Raw genomic sequence first — 27,822 nt, 5'->3', positions numbered from 1 at the left:
TTGAAGACGATCGAGGTGAAAAACCAGAAATTAAGAAGAACATTGAAGGTCCAAGTATTTTAAAATCTGAAGTTTGTAATGCTATAAATAAGATGAAGAAAGGAAAGGCAGCAGGTCCTGATGAATTAGTAATAGAACAAATTATCGCCCTTGAAGATTATGGAATTGAAAAACTTACTGATTTAATTAATGACATTTATGAGACTGGAATAATACCAGAAGAGATGAAAAAAAACGGTATTTATCACTCTTCCTAAGGAACCTGGAGCAATAGAATGTGAATTACATAGGACCGTAAGTTTAATGAGTCATATCAAAGAATGTTGCTGACAAGAGCTAAAAGTAAGATACAAGCTGAAATACGTAAAGAACAATGTGGTTTTGTGAAAGACAAAGGTACAAGAAATGCAATATCGATGTTAAGGATACTATCAGAATGAGCTATTCAAGTGCAAAGAGATTTGTTTGTTTTATCGACTATACAAAAGCATTTGATAAAGTGAAGCACAATAAGCTATTTGAAATATTACAGAAAACTCTAGATCTAGATTTGAAAGACCTCCACCTAATCAGAAATCTGTACTGGGAACAAACTGCTGCTGTAAGAATAGATGGAGAAGTGAGTCAGTTTACGAAAATCAAGAGAAGCATTAGACAAGGGTGTGTTTTCTCCCCTGATTTATTTAATGTGTACAGTGAAACAATATTACAAAAAATAAGAGACATTTTGGGAATCAAAGTTGGCGATGAAAACATCAATAATTTTAGATATGTGGATGACACTGTGCTAATTGCAAGTACGGAGGAAGAACTACAAAACTTAATTGATATAGTTGTTGAAGAAAGTGCAAAAATGGGTCTATCAATTGCAAAAAGACAGAATGTATGGTGATATCCAAAAAGGAGAATCCTATCTGCAGGCTGAGAATAAATGGGGAAGACATAAAACAAGTACAGAACTTTTGCTACTTAGGAAGCTGGGTGACATCAGATGGCAGGTGTGACTTGGACATCAAAAGAAGAATAGGGATGGCAAAAGACAACTTTATGAGAATGAAGAGTATACTGACCAATACTAAACTAGGCATGACAACCTGCCTCAGAGCACTGAAATGTTATGTTTATCCAGTTATGTTATATGGTTCAGAATGTTGGACAATATCTAGTAACATAAGGAATCGAATTGTAGCAGCAGAGATGTGGTTTTTGAGGAGGATGCAAAGAATATCATGGACGAAACGAGTATCTAACGAGGATGTCATGAACAGAACAAACACAAAAAGAGAAATAATGTATGAGATCATGAAAAGGCAACGTAACTTCATTGGACATGTGATTAGGAAAGAGGAGTTAGAATGCTCAGTAATGATGGGAAAGACTGAAGGGAAGAAAGCAAGAGGAAGACAAAGACAAATGATGGAGACAGCAGCCAGAGAACTGGAAATGAATACCAATGAATTGATCCACTTGACCCGAAACAGGAGTGTGTGGGCCATGGCAGTCTAAGCTCAAACTGGGCACAGCACCTGATGATGATGATGATGATTTATTTTGAAACTAATGGTACTGTGATCACTGGATGCAAAGTGTTCCCCAACTCGAACTTCTGTCATCTGCTCTGTCTCACTCTCTAATAGCAGATCAGGTATTGTATACTCTCACTGGGACTGATCAAGGAAATGTTCCTCAACACACTTGACAAATTCTATCCCATCTAGTTGGCCGGCTGGTGGCGCAATGGCATCAGCGCCAGACTCCGGAGCGAAGGCTCCCGAGTTCGGATCCACGTCGGGCTACCCCCTGAGCACGCTTTCCATCCGTGCCAGGTTCAGCGTCGAGCTAGCCACTCGGCCTTGTAAAAGAAAAAGGGTTGAGTCAGGAACGTTCATATCGTGACCCGGTTAATCCGAAAGGAGACCAATCCTGACACCACACACCAGACAAGAATGGCTGACTGTCTGATGCGACACGCTAAAGAAAATCCCATCTAGTCCTTTTACAGTATGGGAGTCCCAATCAATATGTGGCAAGTTAAAATCACCTCCTATAACAACGTTATGTACCGTATCTTGGAACAGTCTGATCCCTGCAAGGTTGTCCCCTCAATCCCTGGGACTGTTTGGAGCCTCAATAAGACCAGAAGCCATAGGAGCAGAATTAGGCCATTTGGCCCATCGAGTCTGCTCCACCATTCAATCACGGTGATCCTTTTTTTTTCTCCTGCTCAGCCCCATTTTACCAGCCTTCTCCCCCTATCCTTTAATGCTATGTTTAATCAATAACCTAGCAATCTCTGACTTAAATACATCCAACAACCTGGCCTCCACTGCTGCCCGTGGCAACAAATTCCACAGATTCACCACCCTCTGGCTAAAGAAATTTCTCCGCATCTCTGTTGTAAATGGATACCCCTCTATCCTGAAGCTGTGCCCTCTTGTCCTAGACTCCCCCACCATGGGAAACATCCTTTCCACATCTACTCTGTCTCGGCCTTTCAACATTCGAAAGGCTTCAATGAGATTCTCCCCTCATCCTTCTAAATTCTAGTGAGTATAGACCCAGAACCATTAAATGTTCCTCGTATGATAACCCTTTCATTCCTGGAATTATCCTTGTGAACTTCCTCTGGACCCTCTCCAATGCCAGAACATCCTTTCTCAGATGAGGAACCCAAAATTGATCACAATACTCAAGGTGAGGCCTCACCAGTGCCTTATAAACCCTCAGTATCACATCCCTGCTCTTGTATTCTAGACCTCTTGAAATGAATGCTAACATTGCATTTGCCTTCCTCACCACCGACTCGACCTGCAAGTTAACCTTTAGGGTGTTCTGCACAAGGACTCCCAAGTCCCTTTGCATCTCAGATTTTTGGATTTCCTCCCTGTTCAGAAAATAGTCTGCACATTTTACTTCTACTACCAGTGCACGACCATGCATTTTTCAACATTGTATTTCACTTACCACACCTGGGGACAACATGAAGGGCTGGTTCAACTCGGAGGATTCTGGCCAGCTGTGTTGGGGGTGCTGGGGTTTATTTTTGTTCAGGGTGGTGGGAGCAGCTGAGGATTGTCACAGCCAACCAGTAGGGAGGGTTGGGGGGGGGGAGGGGGGTGTCTCCAGCTTTTGACAGGTGACCTGACTGTGCCACAACCTAGCGTACCCAGGGTGCAAGAGGGAGGAACTCCTGGATAAACCAAGGGTACGTGGCCTAGACTGGTGCCACCCACCTCCTACATCCCAGTGCATATCAGTCAGTGAACCACACCATCCCCTGTCTCTCTCACTGATGTCAATGTGAAGAGAGGCCATTTGGCCCATCAGGTCTGCAGCACAGTCCCATTCAAACAGCCAGCATAATCAAAGACCCCACCCACCCCGAACATTCCCTCTCCTCCCCTGTCCTATCAGCAGAAAGTACGTACCGACTGAGGGGCAGGTTCTACCCCACTGTCTGAACAGTTCCCTGGTACGCTAAGATGGACTCCACCTCACAATCCACCTCTTCTGATCCGCACCTTATTGCCTGCCTGCACTCTTTCTGTAACTATTACACTTTATTCTGCATTGTTATTATTTTCCCTTGCTCTGCCTCAATGATCTGATCTGTGTGCGAGACAAGCCTTTCACTGCATCGCTGTACGTCTGACAGTAATAATTCCAATCCTCCTCTCTTACACATGTTCAACAACACCTTTTCTCTTTCATCTACGCAGAAGTTTAATGAGCATGTCTTTCCGACGTGGGGGGAAAACCGGAGTATGCAAGGGAAGTCCACGTGGTCACAGGGAGAACGTGCGGACAGACAGGATTGATTCCCAGCAACGTCCCTACCGTAGAGGGTTGTAAACTCAACTGGCTCCATCACGGCCACTAGCCTCGCCAGCATCCAGCACCTACCAAAGGTGATGCCTCGAAGAGCAGGAATCCATCACTAAGGATCCCCATCTGCCAGGACATGCCCTCTTCTCATCACTAGCATCAGGGAGGAGTTACAGGAGTGCGGAGACTCACACTCAGCGATTCAGGAACAGCTTCTTCCCCTCCGCCATCCGATCTCTGAGCCCATGACCACCTCACTATTTCACTCTCATACTGTAACTTGCAGTACTTTTTATAAACACGAGAGATTCTGCAGACGCTGGAAATCCAGACCAACACATACAAAATGCTGGAGGAACTCAGCAGGTCGGGCAGCGTCTGTGGAGGGAAATAAACATCTCGAGCCGAGACCCTTCGTCAGGGTGGGAAAGGAAGGGGGAAGAGGCCAGAATAAGGTCATGGAGGAAGGAGAAGGCGGACAAGCTAGAACGTGATAGGTGAAGTCAGGCAGGGGGAGGGGCTTGAAGTAAGAAGCTGGGAGGTGATAGGTGGAAAAGCTAAAGGGCTGAAGAAGAAGGAATCTGATAGGATAGGAGGGTAGAGAGGAGAGGGACCGGGGGAGGTGATAGGTAGGTAAGGAGAAGAGGCAAGATGGAGGCCAGAGTCGGGAACTGAAGAAGAGGGGAGGGGGAGGGAAAAGATTACCAGAGGTTAGAGAAATCAATGTTCACGCTGGAGGCTACCTGGACGGAAAATGAAGTGTTGCTCCTCCAACGTGACAGCAGCGTCATCTTGGCAGAAAAGGAGGCCATGGACATGGGTATTGGAATTGAATTGGTGATTATTTTTTTAAAGTCTTGTACTCTACTGTTGCCACAAACAACAAATTTCACAGCATATATCAGTGATAATAAACCTGATTTTGATACACCACTCTATACTCAGGGCTGGGGGTGCCACAAGCCAAAGAAGAAAGGGAATGAGTGTTGTATTCCCTCCTCTCCCGGAGATACCCACTCCCCTCTCCGTCAGAAACACTGAGGAAGCCAAGACCCTTTCCCGGCCTGGCCCAGGACACGTGGACATCTCACCCCGAATGAAATCCTTCAGGCAGAAGATCCTGGTCGCCACATCGCGGTTGAGTTTCTGGGACTCATCGTTGGTGCCAACGTCCCCGTTAGCCCAGAAGACCTGGCATTTGCCCAGCCGTTTGGCCAGCAGATCGCCAGCCCGGTGCCAGAGCAGCACACCACCCTCCATGTTGGTCAGCAGGCGGACAGTGAAGTCCTTCTGCTTGTAATCAGAAATGTCATCCGTGCCCGGGAACTTGATCTGCTGCAAGTGAGCAAAACTCTCATCCTCCTGCTGGAAGTACAGGCGGCAGCCAACGCTGTTGGTGACGGTGGTCTGGAGGACCTGCTTGCCTCTGTAATAGATAGTGATGTCCAGGTCACTGGGGACTGCAACAAGAGGGAGAGAGGAAACACTTTATTGCCAGTACATGAAATGGACCAGACCAGAATTGACTGTGGTTCAATGCCAAGCAAAAAACACAGGGCAATACTGTAACAACACAATAGCAACCAACAATATCCAAAATAATAATGCAAACAGCCATGAGGCATCGATAATTAGCACAATTGTCAATAATCAGACTTAAATAAATGTGCACTATGAAGAAACTCAATAATAATCAACAGGCGAAGGACAGCAGGAAAGACTATTTAACAGATGCCCTGCAGGGACCGTTAGCATATTACACCTGAGTGGGTTTTGTTGAGAAACTGGCCAGCTACAGGAAAGAAGCTTCAGAGGTGACGTATAGTCCTCGCGGTGATCTGGTGAATAGGTAACTGCCAGGGCTTCAGCAAGCTAAGTGGGTAAGTGGACTTCATTTTTTTTTTTTTCCTTGCATTTTTTTTGGAGGAATAAAGAACATGTCTGTAGGGTTAGTACTTTGCTCTGGGTGACAGATGTGGGAATCCTGGAAATCTTCCAGTCTCCCAGATGGCCACATCTGCACTAGGCACACCAAGATGCAGCTCCTGAGAGACCGTGTTGGGGATCTGGAGCTGTGGCTTGATGGCCTGCAGCTTATTAGGGAGAGTGAGCAGGAGATTGAGAGGAGCTACAGGGAGTTAAGTCACCCCGAGGCTGCAGGAGTTAGATAAGTGGGTGACTGTCAGGGACGGGATGGGAAGAGCTCAGATAGTAGAGAGCACCCCTGTGGCCATCCCCCTCAGTAATCATCATCTCGTTTTGGATGCTGTTGGGGAGGGGGGGGGGGGTGACCTGACAGAGGATGACTACGGCGATCAGGTCTCTGGCACTGAGCCTGGTTCCGTGGTGCAGGAGGGAGAGAAGATGATGAGGAATGTGCTGGTTATAGGGGATTCCATAGTGAGGGGAAGAGACAGGAGGTTCTGTCAGCCAGATAGAGATACCCACATGGTGTGTTGCCTCCCAGGTGCCAGGGTACGGGATGTCTCGGATCGGGTGCAGAGTATTCTAAAGGGAGAGGGTAAACAGCCAGAAGTCTTGGTACACATTGTTACCAATGACATAGGTAGAAAAAGGGAGGAGGTCCTGAAGAGAGAATTCAGGGAATTAGGTAGGAAGTTGAAGAGCAGAACCTCAAGAGTAGTAATCTCAGGATTGCTGCCTGTGCCATGTGCTAGTGAGTGCAAGAATAGCATGATCAGGCGTATTAATGTGTGGCTGAGAGACTGGTGTAGGGGGCAGAGCTTCAGATTCCTGGATAATGGGGCCTCTTCTGGGGGAGGTACGACCTGTACAAAAAGGACAGGTTACACCTGAACCCAAAGGGATCCAATATCCAAGCAGGCAGGTTTAATAGACCTGTTCAGGAGGGTTTGAACTAATTTGGCAGGGGGATTGGAAACTGAGTGATAGGGCTGAGGAAGGGGAAAACAGAAATGAATCAAAGATAGTGTGCAACAGAGGTGATAGAGAGGGCAAGCAGGAGATGAGGCATAATCACAGCCAGTGGGATCAGTTACAGGGCAATAGAGGTGTGATGTGGTTAAAACAGAAAGCAACAGATACTGGACTGAAAGTGTTATATTTGAATGCACACAGCATAAGAAATGAAATGGACGATCTTGAAATTCAGCTACAGATTGGCCAGTATGACGTTGTGGCCATCTCTGAAACTTGGCTAAAGGATGACTGCCATTGGGAGCTGAACGTCCAAGGATATATGGTGTATCAGAAGGATATGTTAGTAGGCAGAGGGGGTGGTGTGGCCCTGTTTATAAGAAATAATATTAAATCATTAGAAAGCGATGACATAGAATCAGAAGGTGTAGAGTCTCTATGTGTTGAGTTAAGAAATGGCAAGGGTAAAAGGACTCTAATGGCAGTTGTATACAGGCCTCCAAACAGCAGCCGGGATGTGGATTACAAATTACAGCAGGAGATAGAAAAGACATGTCAGAAAGGCAAGGTCATGATAATCGTTGGGGATTTTAACATGAAAGTGGATTGGGAAAACCAGGTCAGTACTGGACCTCAAGAGAGAGAATTTGTGGAATGTCTAAGGGATGGCTTTTTAGAACAGCTTGTAGTTGAGCCCACTAGGGGATTGGCTGTGCTGGATTGGGTGTTGTGCAATGATCTGGAGGTGAAAAGAGAGTTTAAGGTTAAGGAACCCTTAAGGAACAGTGATCACAATATGATCGAGTTCACATTGAAATTTGAGAAGAAGCAGCTAAATTCCAATGTGTCGGTATTTCAGTGAAATAATGGAAATTACAATAGCATGAGAGGGGAACTGGTCGAAGTTGACTGGAAAGAAACACTAGCAAAGAGGACAGCAGAGCAGCAATGGCTGGAGTTTCTGTGAAAAATGAGGGAAGTGGAAGACAGATATATTCCAAATAAGAAGACATTTTCGAATGGAAGAAGGACACTACCGTGGCTGACAAGTGAAGTCAGAGTCAAAGTGAAAACAAAAGAGAGGGCGTACAAAGAAGCCAGAGCTAGTGGGAAGACAGAGGACTGGGAAGCTTTTAAAAAACTTGCAGGAGGAAACTAAGAAGGTCATTAGGAAGGAAAAGATGAATTATGAAAGGAAGCTGGTGACTAATATCAAAGAAATTACTTAAAGCTTTTTTAAGTATATAAAGGGTAAAAGAGAGTTTGAGGGTAGACAGTGGACCAATAGAAAATGACGCTGGAGATATTGTAATGAGAGGCGCAGAGATGGCAGAGGAACTGAAACGCATACTTTGCATCAGTCTTCACAGTGGAAGACATCTGCAGTATACCAGACATTCAAGAGTATCAGGGAAGTGAAGTTTGTGCAGTGAAAATTACAACTGAGAAGGTGCTCAGGAAGCTTAATGGTCTGAGGGTGGATAAATCTCCTGGACCTGATGGAATGCACCCTCGGGTTCTGAAGAAAGTAGCTGGAGAGATTGCAGAGGCATTAACATTGATCTTTCAAGAATCGATAGATTCTGCCATTGTACCAGATGACTGGAAAATTGCAAATGTCACTCCGCTATCTAAGAAGGGTGGGAGGCAGCAGAAAGGAAACTATAAACCTGTTAGCCTGACATCAGTGGTTGGGAAGTTGTTGGAATTGATTGCTAGGGATGAGATTACGGAGTACCTGGAAGCACATGACAAGATAGGCCAAAGCCAGCATGGTTTCGTGAAAGGAAAATCTTGCCTGACAAACCTACTGCAATTCTTTGAGGAAATTGCAAGCAGGGTAGACAAAGGAGATGCAGTAGATGTGGTGTACTTGGATTTTCAGAAGGCCTTTGACAAGGTGCCACACAGGAGGCTACTTAGCAAGATAAGAGCCCATAGAATTACAGGGAAGTTACTACCATGGGTGGTGCATTGGCTGGTCGGCAGAAAACAGAGAGTGGGAATAAAGGGATCCTATTCTGGCTGGCTGCCGGTTACCAGTGGAGTTCCACAGGGGTCAGTGTTGGGACCGCTGCTTTTTATGATGTATGTCAATGATCTGGGCTATGGGATTAATGGATTTGTGGCTAAATTTGCTGATGATACAAAGATAGGTGGAGGAGCAGGTAGAGTTGAGGAAACAGAGAGCCTGCAGGGAGACTTAAGATAGTTTAGGGGAATGGGCAAAGAAGTGGCAAATGAAATACAATGTTGGAAAGTGTATGGTCATCCACCTTGGTGGAAGAAATAAACGGCCAAACTATTACTTAGATGGGGAGAGAATTCAAATGCAGAGATGCAAAGGGACTTGGGAGTCCTTGTGCAGGATACCCTAAAGGTTAACCTCCAGGTTGAGTCGGTGGTGAAGAAGGTGAATGCAATGTTGGCATTCATTTCTAGAGGTATAGAATATAAGAGCAGGGATGTGATGTTGAGGCTCTATAAGGCACTCGTGAGACCACACTTGGAGTGTTGTGTGCAGTTTTGGGTTCCTTATTTTAGAAAAGATATATCAAAATTGGAGAGATTCAGAAAAGATTCACAAGAATGATTCCAAGAATGAAAGGGTTACCGTATGGGGAACGTCTGGCAGCTCTTGCGCTGTACTCTCTGGGGGTCAGGAGAACGGGGGGTGGGGGATCTCATAGAAACATTCTAAATGTTAAAGGCCTGAAAAGATTAGATATGGCAAAGATATATAGTAGGGGATTCAAGGACAAGAGGGCACGACTTCAGGATTGAAGGACGTCTATTTAGAACAGAGATGCGGAAAAATTACTTTAGTCCGATGGTGGTAAATCTGCAGAATTTGTTGCCACGAGCAGCTGTGGAGGCTAAGTCATTAGGTGTACTTAAGGCAGAGATAGATAGGTTCTTGATTAGCCAGGGCATCAAAGGGTATGGGGTGAAGGCAGGGGAGTGGGGATGACTGGAAGAATTGGATCAGCCATGATTGAATGGCAGAGCAGACTCGATGGGCCGAATGGCCTACTTCTGCTCCTATATCTTATGGTCTTATGTTGGATGTCCATATCCTGATACACTTCACCACCACCCCTGGGTGGGATGGCTCCCGATAAAGGGTTTCAACCCAACACAAAATGTTCTCCCCACACCCCGCTCCACAGAAGCTGAGCTCCTCCCTCAGACTGTTGGTCCAGATGCCAACCCTGCTATCTCCAGTATCTCTACGGGGAGAAAGATCAGACCAGTCCACGTTCAAACTCTAAAGTGGTTAATTTTGGAGATATCATGCAAAAACCTCACAAAAGGCAACTGGGAAAAGCTCTTTGAAGATGAAGGGAAACGTGGGAGGTATTTAAAGTGAGACACAGAGTTTTGGACACACATGTTCCTGTTAGAGTGAAGGGCAAGGGTGGAAGTGTTTTCAGATTGGCGATCTGTAAACAGTGCCGTGTCATGGGGGATCAGTGCCAAGCCCTCTGATGTTTCTCATATACATTAACAATCACAATAAGCACGTAGGTGACGTGGAAAGTTTGCAGGTGATGGTGTAGTCAGCAGAGAAAGTGGCTGTCCGAGATTAGAAATGGGATAGTGATCAAGTGGGAAGTGAAAAGAGGAACACCAGAAGGAATTTAACTTGGATAAGTATGGGAGCTAAACCGGGGAACAGCATGGCTCTCGGGAGGGTTGTAGAACTGAGGCACCTATGGGTATAGGTACATAGTTCCAGGTGGAAGGATAGTGCGTTTCTTCTTCAGCCTTGACAGTAAGTGCAGGAATTGGGATACCATGTGAAGTTCCCAAAAATATTAGTTTGACTACACTTGGAATGTTGTCTACAGTTCTGGCCACTGAGCTCTAGAGATCCCCACCACCCAAGCCATGCTCTCTTCTCACTTCTGCCATTGGCAAGAAGGTATAGGAACCTCAGGAGCAGTCACTACCCCTCAACCATCAGGCTCTTGAACCAGAGGGGATAATTTCACTCATCCCATCACTGAACTGTTCCCACAACCTATGGACTCACTTTCAACAACTCTTCATCTCAGATTCTCCATATTTATTGTTTATTTATTTATTACTAATTTTTCTTGTTCTTTTTGTACTTGCAGTTTGCTGTGTTTTGCACATTTGTTCGTCTGTCCTGTTGTGCGGTCTTTCACTGATTCTATTGTGCTTCTTGGATTTACTGTGAATGCCCACAAGAAAATGAATCTCAGGGTTGTATATGGTGAGATATATGTAGTTTGATTATAAACACTCTGAACTTTGTACTCCTAGTAACCCAGCTGAGGATAGGATATCATTAGGCTGGAAAGAGTGCAGACCCCCCCCCACTGAAGGGCTAGAGTTACAAGGAGAGGTTTTCCAGAGTGAAGGGGGCTGAGGGGTGGCCTTAGAGGTTTATAAAATCCCTTCCTCGGGGTAGGGGAGTCTAGAGCTAGAGAGCAGAGGCACAAGGTGAGAATGGGAAGATTTAAAGGGGACTTGAGGGCAAAAGGCTTTCACTCAGAGGATGGCCCACATATGGAATGAGCTGCCAGAGGAAGTGGTCGAGGCAGGTACAATAATAACAGTTATAATACACTTGGACACACACACACAGAGCAAATCTTCAGCGGGATGTGCAGCAAATTGTTATCCATACTGCAAAGGGACTGGATGAAATAGAGTTTTGTCAGATGTGTTCAGGGAAATTGCTTCATCAGTAGGTAGAAGTCCCAGTGAGACAGAGTGCAATTCTGGATCTGCAACAGAAGTTTGTGTGGGGGAACACTTTTCATCTAGTGATCACAATACCATTAGTTTCAAATAAATACACAAAAAGCAGGTTGAGATTCTAAATTAGAGAAAGGTCAGTTTTGAAAGTATCAGAAAGGATCTGGCAAGTGTGGACTGGGACAGGCTGTTTTCTGGCAAAGGTGTAGTTGGAAAGCAGGAGATTCACAAGAACAAACAAACTTTTGAGGGTACAAAGCTTGTATGTGCCTGTCAGAAAAAGACTATAAGACGTAGGAATAAAAGGTAAAGACAACAAGTGTCGGGAATCTTGGTTTTCAAGAGATATTGAGGCCCTTGTTAAGAGAAAAAGAGGTGCATAGCAGGTGTAGGCAAGTAGGAACAAATGAGATGCTTATAGAGTACAAGAAATGCAAGAGAACACCTAAGAAAGAAATCAGGAGGGCTAAAAGGAGGCATGAAATTGCTTTAACAAACAAGGTGAAGGAGAATCCTCAGATATGCTACAAATATCTGAAGGTCAAAAAGAAAGCAAGGGACATATTTGCTCCTCCAGAAGACCAGAATGGCAATACATGAGTGGGGCCAAAAGAGATGGGGGAGATCTTAAATGAATTCCCTGCATCTGTATTTGCTCAGGAGAAGGACACAGAGTCAACAGAAGTGAGACAAAGCGGCAGCAACTTCATGGACCCTGCAGAGATTACAGAGGAGGTGCTGTTTGCTACCCCCGAGTTAAAACAGGGTGGACAAATCCCCAGGGCCTGACAAAGTATTCCCTCGGACCCTATGGAAGACAAGTGCAGAAATTGCCAGGGCCATTGCAGAGATATTTAAAACATACTTAGCGGAAAATGGCAGATGGAATTTAATGCAGACAAGTGCAAGGTGTGGCACTTTGGTAGTACCAGCCAGGGTAGATCTTATACTGAGGAGTGTGAAAGAACAAAGGGATCAAGGAATACGGGTGCATAATTCACTGTAAGTGGTGTCACGTATAGATAGGGTCATAAAGAAAGTCTGGGCACCTGGACTTCATAAATGAATGCATTGAGTACAGGAGATGGGATGTTATGCTGAAGTTGTATAAGATGTTGCTGAGGTCCAATTTGGAGTATTGTGTGCAGTTTTGGTCACCTACCTACAGGAAGATGTAAACAAGCTTGAAAGAGTGCAGAGAAAATTTACAAGGGTGTTGCTGGTGTGGAGGACCTGAGTTACAAGGACAGATTGAATAGGCTAGGACTCTGTTCTTTAGAATGCAGAAGATTGAGGTGATATTTGATAGAGGTGTACAACATTATGATGGGTATAGATAGGGTAAATGCAAGCAGGCTTTTTCCACTGAGATTGGGTGGGACTACAACCAGAGGTCATGGGTTAAAGGGGAAAGATGATAAGTTTAAGGGAACATGAGGGGAAACTTCTTCACTCAGAGCGTCCTGAGAGTGTGGAATGCACTGCCAGCCAGCACAAGTGGTGCATGCAAGAGGAGTTGGATAGGTACATGGATGGTAGGAGTATGGAGGTCTATGGTCCTGGTGCAGATCCACGTGAGAAGACAGTTTAAATAGTTTTCAGCATGGACTAGATGGGCCAAAGGGCTCTGAATGGGGCTAATTGTTAGGTAAATTGGTTGGCATGATTGAGTTGGGCCGAAGGGCCTGTAACTTTATTTATTTTGAGGTACAGTGTAGATCAGGCCCCTCCGACTCGACCAGCAACCCACCTATTTAATCTTGGCTCAATCGCAGGACATTTAAATCACCAATTATCCTTCCAATTGGTATGTTGGGAGGAAAGCAGATGCGCGCGCGCACACACACAGGAACAAACTTACAGACTTGCTTACAGAGGGCACCGGAATTGAACTCTGAACTCCTACTCCTCCAGCTGTAATAGCATCACACTAGCTGCCACGCCACCGTGACACCCCACGTATAGTGGGATATGGGTCAAATGTGACCAGGTGTCTGGCCACTCGGACTAGCTGAGCCGAAGGACCTGTTTCTGTGCTGTGTAACATTACAACTCCATCAGGGCTGATGGTTCACTTTAGTCGGCACGGTGACGAGTTCTACGTACGCTGAGAAGACAGATGGCCCTCTGCCCCAGAGGGTGCTCCTTGGCTGGGGGGCTGCCTGCCAACTGGAGCAGGAACCTGCAGGGGTCCGTTCTGGCTAAGGTTTGGCACCGGCTCCCATTGCTGCTCTGGAATGAAAAAGACAAACGTCAGCTGTGTGTGTTCCAGATGGTGACACTATCTCACTTCTGCCCAAAACATCCAGCTACAACCCCACCACCCACATCCAACCCTACCTCAGCCACCGACAGCATCACCCCATCCCGCTCTGGCAAGCTCCCCCCCCCCCCCCCAACTCCTGCCCGCAAATTTCAGCCGCCACCCTGCCCGCCAATGAACCCAGCCGCGACATCCAACCCTGCCCTGGCCACCCACAATGCCACACCCTCCCAGCTCCTCCCTGCTCGGGCTGGCTATAATCCACCCCCCAACACCATTCCAGCCAGCCACATCTACCCCCCCCCAACTAAAACCACTCCACCAGGAGACAATACCCCCTCCCTCACCCTGGCAGGAGGTGACAAGCACCCCTCCTGCTCCCATCCTAGCAGGGGATGATCTTCCCTCCCTGTGAGCGGGCAGGAAACGACAGCCCCTCCCATCCCAGCTGGAGGGTCTCTGTGTGCTGCCACCAGCAGCTGACCCCAACCATTCTGCTTGACTACTGAAGGTCAGGACGCCAAAACAGCTTCCCTGCCCTGTCTGCCTGTATCACTACATTCAGGGAACTATTTTCACGTTCAAGCTATTTGTTATCTGATTGTACGTATATACAACCAAAGATAATAAAACATTATTGAACATATTAAAATACAATATATATTAATTAAAATATATTTATCTACCTGTTCTACAACACTCCCCAGAGCCCTGCTGTTCACGTGTACATTTAACTGACTGAAATGTATCACATTCCATTGCCATCCCCTTGCCCGCTTTCCCAGCTGAGCCAGATCCTGTTGTAATCTCAGACAACCCTCTTCACTGTCCAGTACACCACGTATGTCACCTGCAAACTTAGATCATAGAATATTACAGCCCAGGACAGGTCCTTCGGCCCACAATGTTGTGCCAAACCAATTAAATTAGTAATCAAATGGCCAACTGAACTAATCTCTTCTGCCTACACAATGTCCAGATCCTTTCATTTTCCTCACATTCATCTACCAATCTAAAGGTCTCTAAAAAGTCTCTATCTGCTCTACCACCACCCCAGGCAGTGCATTCCAGGCACCCACCACTCTGTGTAAAAAATCTCGCCACTCACATCTCCATTGAAATTACCCCCTCATCTTAAATGCATGACCTCTGTTTAGACATTTCAACCCTGGGAAAAGGATACTGTCTGTCAACTCTCATAATCTTATAAACCTCTGTCAAGTCTCCCCTCAGCCTCTGATCCTCCGCAGAAACTTACCAACAAGATTAACAATGTTGTCATCCAATCACTAGTATTCTTTAGGTGACCAGAGGACCCAGCAGCAACCCGTGTCACATGGCCTTGGTTGACCAGAGGTGACCAGAGGACCCAGCAGCGACCCGTGTCACGTGGCCTTGGTTGCAGGTCTCTGATCTGAATGACAACTCTCCAGTCCCAACCGCTGACTGACAGAAGAGTCAAGCACAGTACAGGCCCTTCGGCCCACGACCTAGTGCTGATCTTGCCCACCACCTTTACCTTTTGGTTATCTTTCCAATTAAACGTGAGAGACACAATGTGGGTCTTCAGTCCTAACAAAGATTCTCGGCCCAAAACGTTAGCTCTTTACACCCCTCCATAGATGCTGCCTGACCTGCTGAGTTCCTCAAACATTCTGTTAGTCCATGAGGCCACAAGGCAGAGGAGCAGAATTGCTCTGCCATTCCATCATGGCTGATTTATTATCCCTTTCCACTTCATTTTCCTGCCTTCTCCCCCATCACCTTTGCCCTTACTAATCAAGAACCTGTCAACCTCCACTTTAAAAATACCCAATGACTAGGTGTCTACAGCTGTCCATGGCAATGAATTCCACAAATTCATGACCATCTGGCTAAAGAAATTCCTCATTTCTGTTCTAAGTGGATTCTCTCTATTCTGAGGCTGTGCCCTCTTTTCCAAGACTGACCCAATATAGGAAACATCCTCTCCATAACCACTCTATCTAGACCTTTTGATATTCGATAAATTTTAGTGAGATCTCTCCCCCCCCCCCCACATTCTTCTAAACTCTAGTGAGTACAGGCCCAGAGCCATCAAATGCTCCTCATACATTAACCCTTTCATTACAGGAATCATTCCTGTGAACCTCCTCTGGACTGTCTCCAATGACAATGCAATGTTGCTGGGGATGTGGGCGGGGGTGGGGGTGAGTGGGGCAAGGATGTTTGGTGGGGTGCAAAGAGATGAGAAGGTGCAAGGGGACAGAGAGTGAGACACTCTCCACCGATGGATCCACAAATCTGGCGACCCCATTCATCTCCGACCCTCGCCTCACCACTGCCACCAGCCGTGACCTCACCTGGTGAGGAGGCATGAGGGGGGATCTGGCTGGCTGCCTCCTGAGGGGCAGCACCCAGGGGCAGGTGACTGACGCCAGGAACATCTGCAGTCTGGGTGTAGAAGTTTGCTGGGTGCCCAGTGCCAGGATCCAGCTGGTCTGCACAGGAAACACAAAGCGGATATAAGGTTACACCTACCTAGTGGGAAAGGGCAAGCTGACAGAGAGCAACACAGGTCTCCGAAATCAGACAAACGCACAGAGGCACACAGCCAAACATTCAGAAACTCACAGTCAAAGAGCATTAGAGCACCAACACAGATGCTTCGGTGAAGTGTCCAGTCCCATTCACCCACAGATCTCCACACTCCTCAAATCAGTAAACTGTCCAGTCCCATTCATCCACAGATCTCCACACTCCTCAAATCAGTAAACTGTCCAGTCCCATTCACCTGCAGATCTCCACACTCCTCAAATCAGTAAACTGTCCAGTCCCATTCACCCACAGATCTCCACACTCCTCAAATCAGTAAACTGTCTGGTCCCATTCACCCACAGATCTCCACACTCCTCAAATCAGTAAACTGTCCAGTCCCACTGACCCACAGGTCTCCACACTCCTCAAATCAGTAAACTGTCCAGTCCCATTCACCCACAGATCTCCACACTCCTCAAATCAGTAAACTGTCCAGTCCCATTCACCCACAGATCTCCACACTCCTCAAATCAGTAAACTGTCCAGTCCCACTGACCCACAGGTCTCCACACTCTTCAAATTGGTGAACTGTCCGGTCCCATTCACCCACAGATCTCCACACTCCTCAAATCAGTGAACTGTCTGGTTTCATTGACCCACAGATCTCCACACTCCTCAAATCAGTGAAGTGTCTGGTCCCATTGACCCACAGATCTCCACACATCGGTGAACTTCTTAACCCGTCCCTTATTTATTTATTTATTATTATTTCCTCCGTCCCCCCCTTTTTTTTTCTCCCTCTGTCCCTCTCACTATAACTCCTTGCCTGCTCTCCATCCTCTGTGCTTCCCTCCCCCTTTCTTTCTCCCTAGGCCTCCCGTCCCATGATCCTCTCCCTTCTCCAGCCTCATATCCCTTTTGCCAATCACCTGTCCAGCTCTTGGCTCCATCCCTTCCCCTCCTGTCTTCTCCTATCGTTTCAGATCTCCCCTCCCCCCCACTTTCAAATCTCTTACTATCTCTTCTTTCAGTTAGTCCTGACGAAGGGTCTCAGCCCGAAACGTCCACTGTACCTCTTCCTAGAGATGCTGCCTGGCCTGCTGCGTTCACCAGCATGCTTTGTGTGTTTGCTTGAATTTCCAGCACCTGCAGATTTCCTCATCTTTATATTTTGTACCCCTTTCCTGACATCTGAAAGAACATCAGACTCCCACACTGGATAGCATATTACCGTCAGGGTGAAGGGCGAGAATTCCACCATCACTGGTCCTAATGCCTGGAACTCTTTCCCCAACAGCACCGGAAATTCTTTCCCCAGATAGAACGCAGCAGGTCAGAGTGGCAGCTCACCACCCCCTCCTCAGGGACATTTGGGGAAGGGCGATAAACACTGGCCAGGCCACTGATGGATTCCACCTTCATTCTCCCTCTCTGTCTTTTGCCACTTTCATTCCAGTTCAGGTAGGATTGACCGTGGCAGCGGTCACTCACTCAGACCAGGCAGCAACACCACCGTCCCAGCCACCATCAGCCCAGCGACCACAGACAGACTGGGCAGCTCTGGGGCTGCCGCTAGTATGCTCGATGCCTTTCTCACTCAGCATTCAGGGAAGGAACCTCAAACAGAAACACTGGGAAAGACAGTAAGACACAGGAGCAGAATGAGGCCATTCAACCCATCGAGTCTGCTCCTCCATTCTGACTGAAATGTATCACATTATGCATGTGGGTCCTCCGGGTATTCCACGGTCTCCCCACAGTCCGGCTGGAAGGTTAATTGGTCACTGTAATGGTTCTGTGATCAGGCTGGGGTTACACTGGTGGGGTGCTGGTCAGTGACAGCCTGTTTTGAACAGCATCTCTAACTAAATAAAATGTACAAATCCTCTGCCCCAGTCGCTGCTGCTTTCAGCACGTTTTCCATATCTGCAAGTAAAGCAAAGCAACACTTACCTTGAGGACTGTCGGACAAACTCATCAACCCAAAGTGTGGCATCACGTCTTCCACAGGTTCCTGTTCAGCAGGACGGAGCAGTCACCATGAAGTCTGTGCCCAACAACGCCCCCCCCCCACTGCAACACAAGGGCAACGTACTGCTCCCCACCCCCGAAGTACCACTGTTCCCCAGACACGAGGAGGGAGAGGGCGTGATGCGTCATTCACTCACTCACACCATAAACCTGGGGTCAAGATCCAATTAAACCATTGAGACCTGGGATGACGCTTATGGTGCCGGGGGGGGGGGCAGTGGTAGGACTGGGGGGGGGCCACACTATGAGACAGGCTATGGTATGTGAGCTCTCAGGAAAAGAACTGGACTTATTTCGGGAATAAACCCTGAGGAACGGCGATGAGGACAGAGGAAGGTGTCAGAGAGAGATGTCTAATCTTCCACAGATTACGAACTACAGCAGTTTCTTCTCGGAGGAAGCTGCTTTGCTCAGCTTCACCGAGTCTGTGCTCAGGCTGTGGAAGCAACAGTGGCCAGTAGCTTCCGAAATGTGTGAAGCAACTTTTACTGGGAGCTGGGACTCCTTCCCTAGCTGTTGACATCGGTAAACCCTCTAACATCTGGAGTACTGCACCCGGGATGACCAGGCGAATAGCTTTGTGCTGAATCCTTGGACTGAGGAACACTGGACTAGCCCTGCTGCACTGGAGCCTCATCACACAGAATCCCTGCCTGTCTGGAAGAGAGTCCTATCCTTTCTCTCTTCCCAGAACTGTCTTCGTAAGACTGATGTGTTGTGACTGAGTTAATTCAGTGGTGTTTAAGTTCTGACTGACCGGGGCTTTAACATGGCTGGCTGCAGCTCCAAAATTGCGAGACCAAGTTCCGTAGCAGGAGCCGTAGCTTCTGGTGAACGAGCTCCCGAGGAGCCACCACCTTTCACTGGTAACTCCAAAAAGTGTGGGGCAATGTGATATTGCTGCATCCCTGAGTGCTGAGTAGAAGTTGGCTCACCTGGCTGCATCTGTGGGTGAGGATGAGAGCATTATTGGGATCGGTAAGATGCAGCAAGAGTCGCCTTTCTACCTCCTGTCCGCTGGAGAGGTGTCCCTGGCCCTGAGTAGGGGGATAACTGTGGAAGGGATCTTCATGCCAGCAGAGCCAGTGACAGGCCCTGTACAGAAAGTGGCCTTCCATAATTGCACCTTCACCTCCACCTCCACGAAGTAGACCTCCTTCCTCACCTACGTTCTCTGGGTGAGGTGATACTTCACAGAAAAACAAAATGTGATATACAAGAGGGCAAAGTTCAACTCCGGAAGTCAGGAATCAGATGAATTCATCACAGCTTTGTATTCCTGTCAGACAACTGTGCATATGGAAATCTCTGAAAGATGAGCTCATTAGAGATAAGATTGTTGTTGGGCTAGTACGCACCACATTGTCAGAGACTTCAGATGCAGGTAAATCTCACACTAGAGAAAGCTAGTACTACAAGTCAAGCAGAGTGAGAATGTTTGTCAGCAACAGGCAGAACTCAGGCACAAAAACGATGCCAGAAGCTGTACAAAAAGAAGGATGCAGTCAGAACGAGGTGACAGTAGAGCTCAACTCAAATAAAACAGACAAGTGAACCAAAGAGCAGGGAAAATGCCCAACTGCAGGAGATGCAGCAACTCTCCATTCCACGTAAAGAGCATTCCTCCATCCAAGGATGGATTCACTGCACAATGTTCAGTGGAAGGAGATGTCCACAGGCCCAGGGTACTGAAAGAAGAGTACTTTACCAGCTGAGGCCGGGAGCGGTGTCCTACTCTCTAACCACTGCAAGACGAGGCTGCCTCTGACCTCAGCATTTACTTAGCTCAGATATGTGAAAGCTTTCCTGCATCACAAAGTAAGCTGAGTGAAATTTGCATTGAGTTGAAAAAGCACCAAAATTGCAGCAAGGTCTTGCAACACTGTGTGCATGGGTGGTCCAGCTGTTCCAAAAGGAGCTCACGAACTTGGTCCTTACTGGCTTGAAAGAGACACAGTCACCATTCCTGATGGTTTGCTGCTAAAGGGCTCCGGACTCATCTTTCCTGCTTCTGTGCACACCAAAATCATCAGTCAAATCCACCAATTTCATCAAGGCATCAAAAAGTGTCGCCTAAGAGCAAGACAGTCCGTGTGGTGGCCTGGGAGATTACATGAAGCAACATGAAGCATGCAGAAAACTGCACAACAATCTTGCTGAACCTCTCTGTCCCACAGAATTCCCAGGCTTTCCATGGCGAGTTGCAGGCACAAACATTTTGCAGCTGAAAAGAGAGAAATACCTTCTCACTGTAGACCAGCAACAGAATGTTGAGGTGTCCAAGCTGTCCCCTGCATCCTCCGCATGGATATAGAGCATCTGAAAGTTGCATTCCCTCGCTATGGAACACCAGAGACAAAAGTCCACAATTCAACTGCTCAGAACTCAAAGCCTTTACTCGGGACTTGCCAGACAAGGTGTCCATATCTCCACAGGCAAATGGAGAAGCAGAAAGCAGTGCAAACTGTTCAGGAGGCTAAAGATCCTGACAAAGCACTGCAAGCTTACCGCTCCACATCTCTTGTGAACAGCCATAGTCCATCAGAGCTGTCAATGGGCTGGAGACTGAGATCAAGCCTGCCCGTTCTCCCTTCCCTTCTCCAACCTCACTGACCAGACTTAGACAAAGTGAGAAATTTTGAGACAACACACGTGAGAAAACGAAGAGAATGCACAGTCTCAGACACAGACCAAAATCTTTGTCGCCGCTCAGGAGTGGTGAAGCTGTTTGGGTTTCAGACCAGTTCACCGAAGGAACAATAGTCGGGCAGCATGCACCACCCTCATTTGTCACAGAATATCACGAGGTGACATCAGGTGGAACAGGCGTGCACTCATGTGTCTTCAAAGTTCATGAAAAGTAGAGGAAGAAATAGAGTGGCCTGATGACGAGAACCACTTACCTGAGGTGGACACACTTGTTCACAAATCTCTATTCGCTCCAACACTGCCAGGAACCTACACCAGATCAGGTTGTTTATCTGTTCTGCCACAGAGATATACTCCATAGCCTGACAGCTTAGGGCAAGTGACGAAAGCGGCAGAATAATCCTCTCACTTTGCCGGAGTGTTCAGGTAGTCTATCCTGACCTCCATTAGATTCTGTGCTTTTTTAAAAAGAGTTTTAAACTCTGAAAACTTTTCACAAAATGAGACTGTTCTTAGAAAAAAAGGAATTGGTGAAAAGGAATGAAAACAAAGAGAGAGAGAGTTATAATGTCTTTTGTTTAAGTAAGGAGCTCAGGTTACATACTATGGGTGAAGTGAGCTGAATCACTCAATTTCAGTGACTAGAATTTCAATGCTGTTCTATGGACAAGGAGTATATACCTGGCTTTTCTTTTTCCCCAAGAAGGGGAGATGCAGTAGTAGTTAATATTGTTAACCCTGTGCCATTGATTTAGCCAGTCCCACATGGGAGCAGTTCACACACTGTACAAGCAGGGTTATTGATAAAGTTCAGTTCAATACCCTGCATGCTACGTGCTGGTGTGCGCTCTGCACTCTTCCTCAATGTCACTGGGGACAAGTGTGGCACAGTTGGCAAGGAGGGATGGGTTGAGGTAAAGGGCAGGAAGGCGAAGACGAAGAAGAAAAATCTCTAGGCCTCTCCGCCACATGAGGAGGAGCCAGGGCCTTCCCTTAGCCCCAGCCTGGGTGGCTCAGCAAGGGCCTGGAGAGGCTGGGAGGGAGGATCTGGTGATGAGGCCCAAGAGTTCCGCCGAAACGGAGGTCAGCAGAACTCCCCACATCGGAGCTACAGAAAGGAAGAGACATGCATCTTCTGATTCCGAAGATAGGGGGAAGACTATCTTCCCAGTACATCCCAGACCTGGAGGATGGCCTCATTACTCAGGGGCCATGGAAAGAGACTTGCTCTCTGCATCCCCTGAGCTTGTAGCCTCCGGTTTGATGGGTGCCCTGCCAAGCGGGCTGTCTAAGGGGGCTGATTCACCTCGGGGGGAGCTGACTGCTCAGAGTCCATCTGCTGAGGAGGGGATTGATGCTGGTGAGTGGGGCTACTTGCGGCAGGGTTGTAGCCTGTGGGGGCGGTCTCTCAGTACACTGACTCCTACGGTCCACAGAAAGGTCAGGTGATGAGCGGTGACCACACCACTCCACTGCGCCAGATTTTTTACTGGGAGCTTCTGCGAGGCTTCTCCTGGTCAGAGTACTCCTGCGCCCACAGAGGGCAGAGCTCATGCCACAGGGAAGGTCATTTCCCATCCTGCCACAGTGGGTGTGGAGGGTAGCTCAGGGGTGTGCAGTGGCTCCCCACTCTGCCGGACCCAAACCTCGAGATCTCCTTTGCAAGCTGGTCCCACATAGCGTGAGCTGTCTCACAGACGCCCGCCATGCCGTTCCACGATGTGTCGAGATGGTTCTCGTCCGGGCTTCCGTTGCACATTTCTCACTTCAGTGCCCTCGCCTGCCATCCGGGCACACTGTGGCAGCCTGGCTTACCATCAGGCAGTGAGGGAGGCCACCAGCGGAAGTCTGTCTGTGCAGGGGTCATTCCCCTGTACATTGGGGACCTGGGGCGGAGGGGTTTTGTACAGGGCAGTACCATGTAATAGATTCCTGAGCAGCTTCACTGTTACTCTGTCCACCTGTCTTGTCTGTGGCCGGGAGGAGTCAATGTACCATGCCCCCATGGATGCGAGGGGTTGCAGCCCGATTGAATATCTGAAGGGGCTGCTACTCAAGTTCTGGCTGCACTTCAGCCCCACGCTCCTGGTTTATGGTCACCCAGTTGGGGTGGGGGAGGGGGTCGCTCAGAGGATGTCCCTGGTAGGCTTGCTCTTAGACCTGGCAAAGATGGCCTTTCGTGGGTCCAGGCAGTGGGCTGTCCAATGCTCTGCCCCTCGTCCAGTTCTACATCTGTGCCAAGGCGGCCTCGGAGAGGGAGCATGTGATCATTTGGGTTCAATGGGGGATTTCTGAGAACTGTGGCCAAGCAGGGAATTGTGTGCATTATCGATTCCTATAGCTGTATTTTAATTTCAATTCAGTAACCGTATGGTAACCCTAAGCTTTGTATGTCTTTTGTACTTGAGTATCGTTTTGCACATTTGTGAAAAGAAGGAACAGTGCTGAGGAAGGGTTGCCGCGTGGGAGGGATGGCACCGAGGAGAGTGCCGTGCTGAGGACGCGGCGGGGCAGGCCACGGAAGCAGTGAAACGGGAGTGGCAGTGGACAGGGCGGGACAGTATGTGACGAGCACCTACCTGTGCGTAGGGGTCAGGCAGCAGGTTAAAGTCAGGCTGCCCAGGCTCCGTCCCAGGGCTGAAGTACAGAATCGAGTCCAGCTCGTCATCTGTCTCTGCGGCTCCAACGCGCACCCCTGTAACGAGAACACAACGCTCACCCTGGTGCCACCACTCAGCCCAGTCAACTCTTGTCGAAGTGGTGGGGGGGGGCGACCATACCTGAAGCCATTACCGGGTTGTGGTTCACGACACAGTAGATTTTGTGTGGATCAGAAGAATCCTTTGAGTTGTCAGCCTTCTTCGTGAACGACTCGTTGCTGTTGAGGGCACATCGGAAGTTGGCCTTCCACTTGGGAGGGTCACTGGCATCCTGTCCGGTGAACTTCCCGCTGGCAATAGCCCAGTCCTGCGAAGATCAGGGAAATTCTCTACATCCACACATCCTCAGCGTCAGCCCCTTTTCCCCCCACAAAACTATAAACGTTTATTTACACAAGAAATACACAAAGTACAAACATGCAGTATTGACAAGAACAAGAATATTCAAATTAAATTTGATTTCTACTGTCTATAAAACGGTCAATTCCCTGGGGGACCCACTGGCCTGGAGCTCCCCCACTGTACCCACTGTGACGCATGCTCCCTCTCCAAGGACAGCCGGGCACAGACGCATCCTCGGAGAGGGGGAGGCAGTTGGCCCGGGCAGTGCCTCCACCTTCCACCACCTAGACCCATGAATGGCCATCTTGTCCAGGCCTAGGGGCATGCCCACCAGGAGACCCTCCTTGCGATCTGCCCCCCACTGTACTGGGTGCCCGTATGTGAGGAATGCGGGGCTGAAGTGTAACCAGAACCTGAGCAGAAGCCCCTTCAGACACTCAGACAGGGGCTGCAGCCTCTCACACTCCGTATAAGTGTGGTAGACTGACTCCCTCGGGCACAGGATGGACAGGTGGACGGGGTGTCAGTGAACCTGCTCAAAAACCTGTTGTACAGTACTGCCCGATGTAACACCTTCCACCCCAGGTCCCCAGTGTGTACAGGGGAAGCACATCCCGCAGTGGCTTCAAATAAAACAGAGTTTTCCCATTCAAATCCGCTACTGCAGCAATACTCCCTGACGGCCTCCAACAGTCGCTGCCACCATGGCCTTTCCAGCGACGCTCCTACCAACTGAAGTAGGCACAGTACACTGCACAGCGCTCCTTAAAGTCAGTAGCTTGAACAGGCGGCTCACTACGCAGTTTGCGCACAGGACTTAGGCCGTGCCATCTTGGAACCGCACTAGGCCATTGGCGCAGTTCAAACAGTACTGCTGGGGAAACAGTCGAACAGTCTACACCCACCAGAATACCAGCAAACCGTCAAGAGAAACGGTTCAGGAACAAAACGGGGTGGGATGAGGAGGAGAAGGAGTGGGCAGGCGGGGAAATCCATCTGAAGAAGCCTCAGGGCCATCTGCGCGGAAGTTGCAAACAGATGAAAGCTTTTTCCCGGCCCATCCGCTGCTCCAAAATCCTTTTCACCTAACCGCCCTGTGAACCGGAGCGGTTTTCCACCGTTACAAACGGAATAAATCTGCCTCTGCTCCCAGCAAAGTCAGACGTGAACCTTGACAAAATGCCAGCTGCATTCACTACTCAGCACCGAGCGACTTCGCCGAAACAAACTCTCCCAAAGAAACTGGTTCAGTCCACCACCAAGCTGATACTCCACACTCTCAAACGAAGTCCTCCAGCCCGTCTCCAAGACCATTCTTTGCAATTTTACAGCAAGTTTTCAGTTTTAGGGAGAGAGCTCCGACAGTGTGACCGTCCCTCAGTACCGCTCTTCCACACCATACATTTTTATAACTTATAACAATGTTTGTGTTTGTACTACAGTGCTGTCGCAAAACATATTGTATGATAACGATAATAAATCTAATTCTTATCCCAATTTTTCTGAAATATTGCTGTTGTATCTGCATACATCACCTGCACTGGCAGCTGGTTCCACACTCTCTCCACCCTCTGAGGGAAGAAGTTTCCCCTCAGGTTCCCCCTTAAATATTTCACTTTTCACACCCAACCCGTGACCTCTAGTTGTACCCCGCCCAACCTCAGTGGAAAAAGTCTGCTTGCATTTACCTATCTACACCCCTGATAATTTCATATACCTCTATCAAATTTCCTCTCATTCTCCTTTGCTCCAGGAGCACAACTGATTCAATCTTTCCCTATCACTCAAGTTCCCGCAACATCCTTGTAAAATCTCTCTGAACTCTTTCAACCTGATTTTCATCTTTCCTGTAGGGAGGTGCCCAGAACTGCACACAATACTCCAAATTAGGCCTTCTCATCTCAGCTCTCCATATTTATTGCTTACTTACTTGTTGTTGTATTTGCACAGTTCATTGTCTTTTACACATTGGTTGTTTGTCCTGTTGGGTGAGGATATACTGACATTGGAGAGGGTTCAGAGAAGATCCAGGAATGAAAGGGTTACTGTATGAGGAATGTCTGGCAGCTCTTGGGCTGTATTCCCTGGAGTTCAGGAGAATGAGGGGGCATCTCATAGAAACATTCTGAATGTTACAAGGCCTGAACAGATTACATATGGCAAAGTTATTTCCCATGGTAGGGGAGTCTAGGCCCAGACTTCAGGATTGAAGGACGTCCATTTAGAACTGATATGAAGAGAAATTACTTTAGTCAGAGGGTGGTAAATCTGTGGAATTTGTTGCCACGAGATGCTGTGGTGGCCAAGTCATTGGATGCATTTAAGGCAGAGATAGATAGGTTCTTGATTAGCCAGGGCATCAAAGGGTATGGGGTGAAAGCAGAGGAGTGGGGATGACTGGAAGAATTGGATCAGTCCATGATTAAATGGCAGAGCAGACTCGATGGGCCGAATGGCCTACTTCTGCTCCTATATCTTATGGTCTTATAACCCTTCCACTCAGCTACCTGACTTCTTCATAACAACCTGTACCTGCATGTTCAACTGACAATGGCTCCAGTACAGACATGACCAGGTCCAGGTGTGGTCGCACAGGGAGACACTGTCACAGGGGTGGGGGCCCCTGCTGGTTCCCTCTGTCATTTTAAACTACTTTTTATAACACTGTTGACATTGTAAACACCTGCTGGTATTTATAACTCCGCCAAGCCCGGCTGTGGAAGGAGGAGGGTTGGACATGGGGCCAGCAAGGCCATCCTGTAAAAACCAAAAGCTATAGAAACGGCAACCAGATCTGTACTTTAACCTCTAACTTCTTTTTTTATATAATTCTCTATCATCGTTGAATGTTGTTGTTTGTTGCATGTCACACCCTGACCAACACACCTCAGCAAATTCCTAATCCATGTAAATGCTTATAGGGAACAAAACTGAGCCCTGATGAAAACTTTTTCACTCAGAGCGTAGCCCGTTTATGGAACGAGGCAGACACGATAGTCTAATTTAAGACAGGGCCAAGCGGGATGTGGGTGAACACAGAAATGGGATCTAGAGGCATTATATGGGTGGACCCTGGGGTCAGCAGGTCCAGCTGGGCCACGGGCCTGTATCATTGCTGCATGCTCGATGTCTCTCTCATCTGTGTGAAAGCATTGCTCCTCAGCTCCTCTTTTGCAGCAACAGTACAGAGCAATACGTAAAATATACAGTACTAATTACAATGATATAAAATACATATGCATATATATACTATACTGTATATAAAGACACATGCATGCTGCGTATTGTGGGGCTGGTGTCAGGTAGAAGACTAGCAGGACAGAGTATGATGGGCCAAATGGACTCCTCCGGCTCCTACAGTGTGCTGGGGTTCCTCAGCTTGCTCATCTTCCCTGCAGTCAGCACCTCCCACAGCCAGAACTGTAAACCTCCTGGACGGTGTAGGGATCGATGTCACCCCCTCACCCCCCATGACCAATCCTGCGGTTCTTGTAGCACTCGGATAACGTAACTGACTGATCAATCACGCCTCCTGAAGCCCACCCACACCCCCCACCAGCGAACCCTAAAAACCCAATGAACGCACCACACTGAAATCGTCCCGACCACGCCGCCGAACATGCCACCCTGAATCCCCCCACCGAATACAGCGCTCTGAAACTCTCCCCTGACCACGTCACCCAAACCCCCCCACCGAATAGTGCTCTGAAACTCTCCCCTGACCACGTCACCCCAAACCCCCCCACCGAATAGTGTTCTGAAACTCTCCCCTGACCACGTCACCCCAAACCCCCCCACCGAATAGTGTTCTGAAACTCTCCCCTGACCACGTCACCCCAAACCCCCCCACCGAAGTGTTCTGAAACTCTCCCCTGACCACGTCACCCCAAACCCCCCCACCGAATAGTG

General features: G+C 48.1%; 1 protein-coding gene across 1 annotated transcript in view; it reads right to left on the bottom strand.

Moving 5' to 3' along the window:
• The window catches only part of irf7 (interferon regulatory factor 7), a 118,176-nt gene that overhangs the window by 10,648 nt on the left and 79,706 nt on the right, over positions 1-27,822 (bottom strand). The window contains exons 2-7 of the mRNA XM_072271389.1: positions 23,692-23,878; positions 23,491-23,606; positions 18,185-18,245; positions 16,057-16,194; positions 13,558-13,683; positions 4,917-5,285 (exon numbers count right to left, since the gene is read on the bottom strand). Coding sequence (XP_072127490.1) covers positions 4,917-5,285; positions 13,558-13,683; positions 16,057-16,194; positions 18,185-18,245; positions 23,491-23,606; positions 23,692-23,878 — 997 coding nt within the window. The remainder of the gene's footprint in view (positions 1-4,916; positions 5,286-13,557; positions 13,684-16,056; positions 16,195-18,184; positions 18,246-23,490; positions 23,607-23,691; positions 23,879-27,822) is intronic.

Source organism: Mobula birostris, chromosome 11, assembly GCF_030028105.1.
Source record: "Mobula birostris isolate sMobBir1 chromosome 11, sMobBir1.hap1, whole genome shotgun sequence".
Classification (NCBI taxonomy): domain Eukaryota; kingdom Metazoa; phylum Chordata; class Chondrichthyes; order Myliobatiformes; family Myliobatidae; genus Mobula; species Mobula birostris.
The sequence above is the reverse complement of the archived record's forward strand: the minus strand, read 5'-3'. Positions and strand labels throughout refer to the sequence as shown.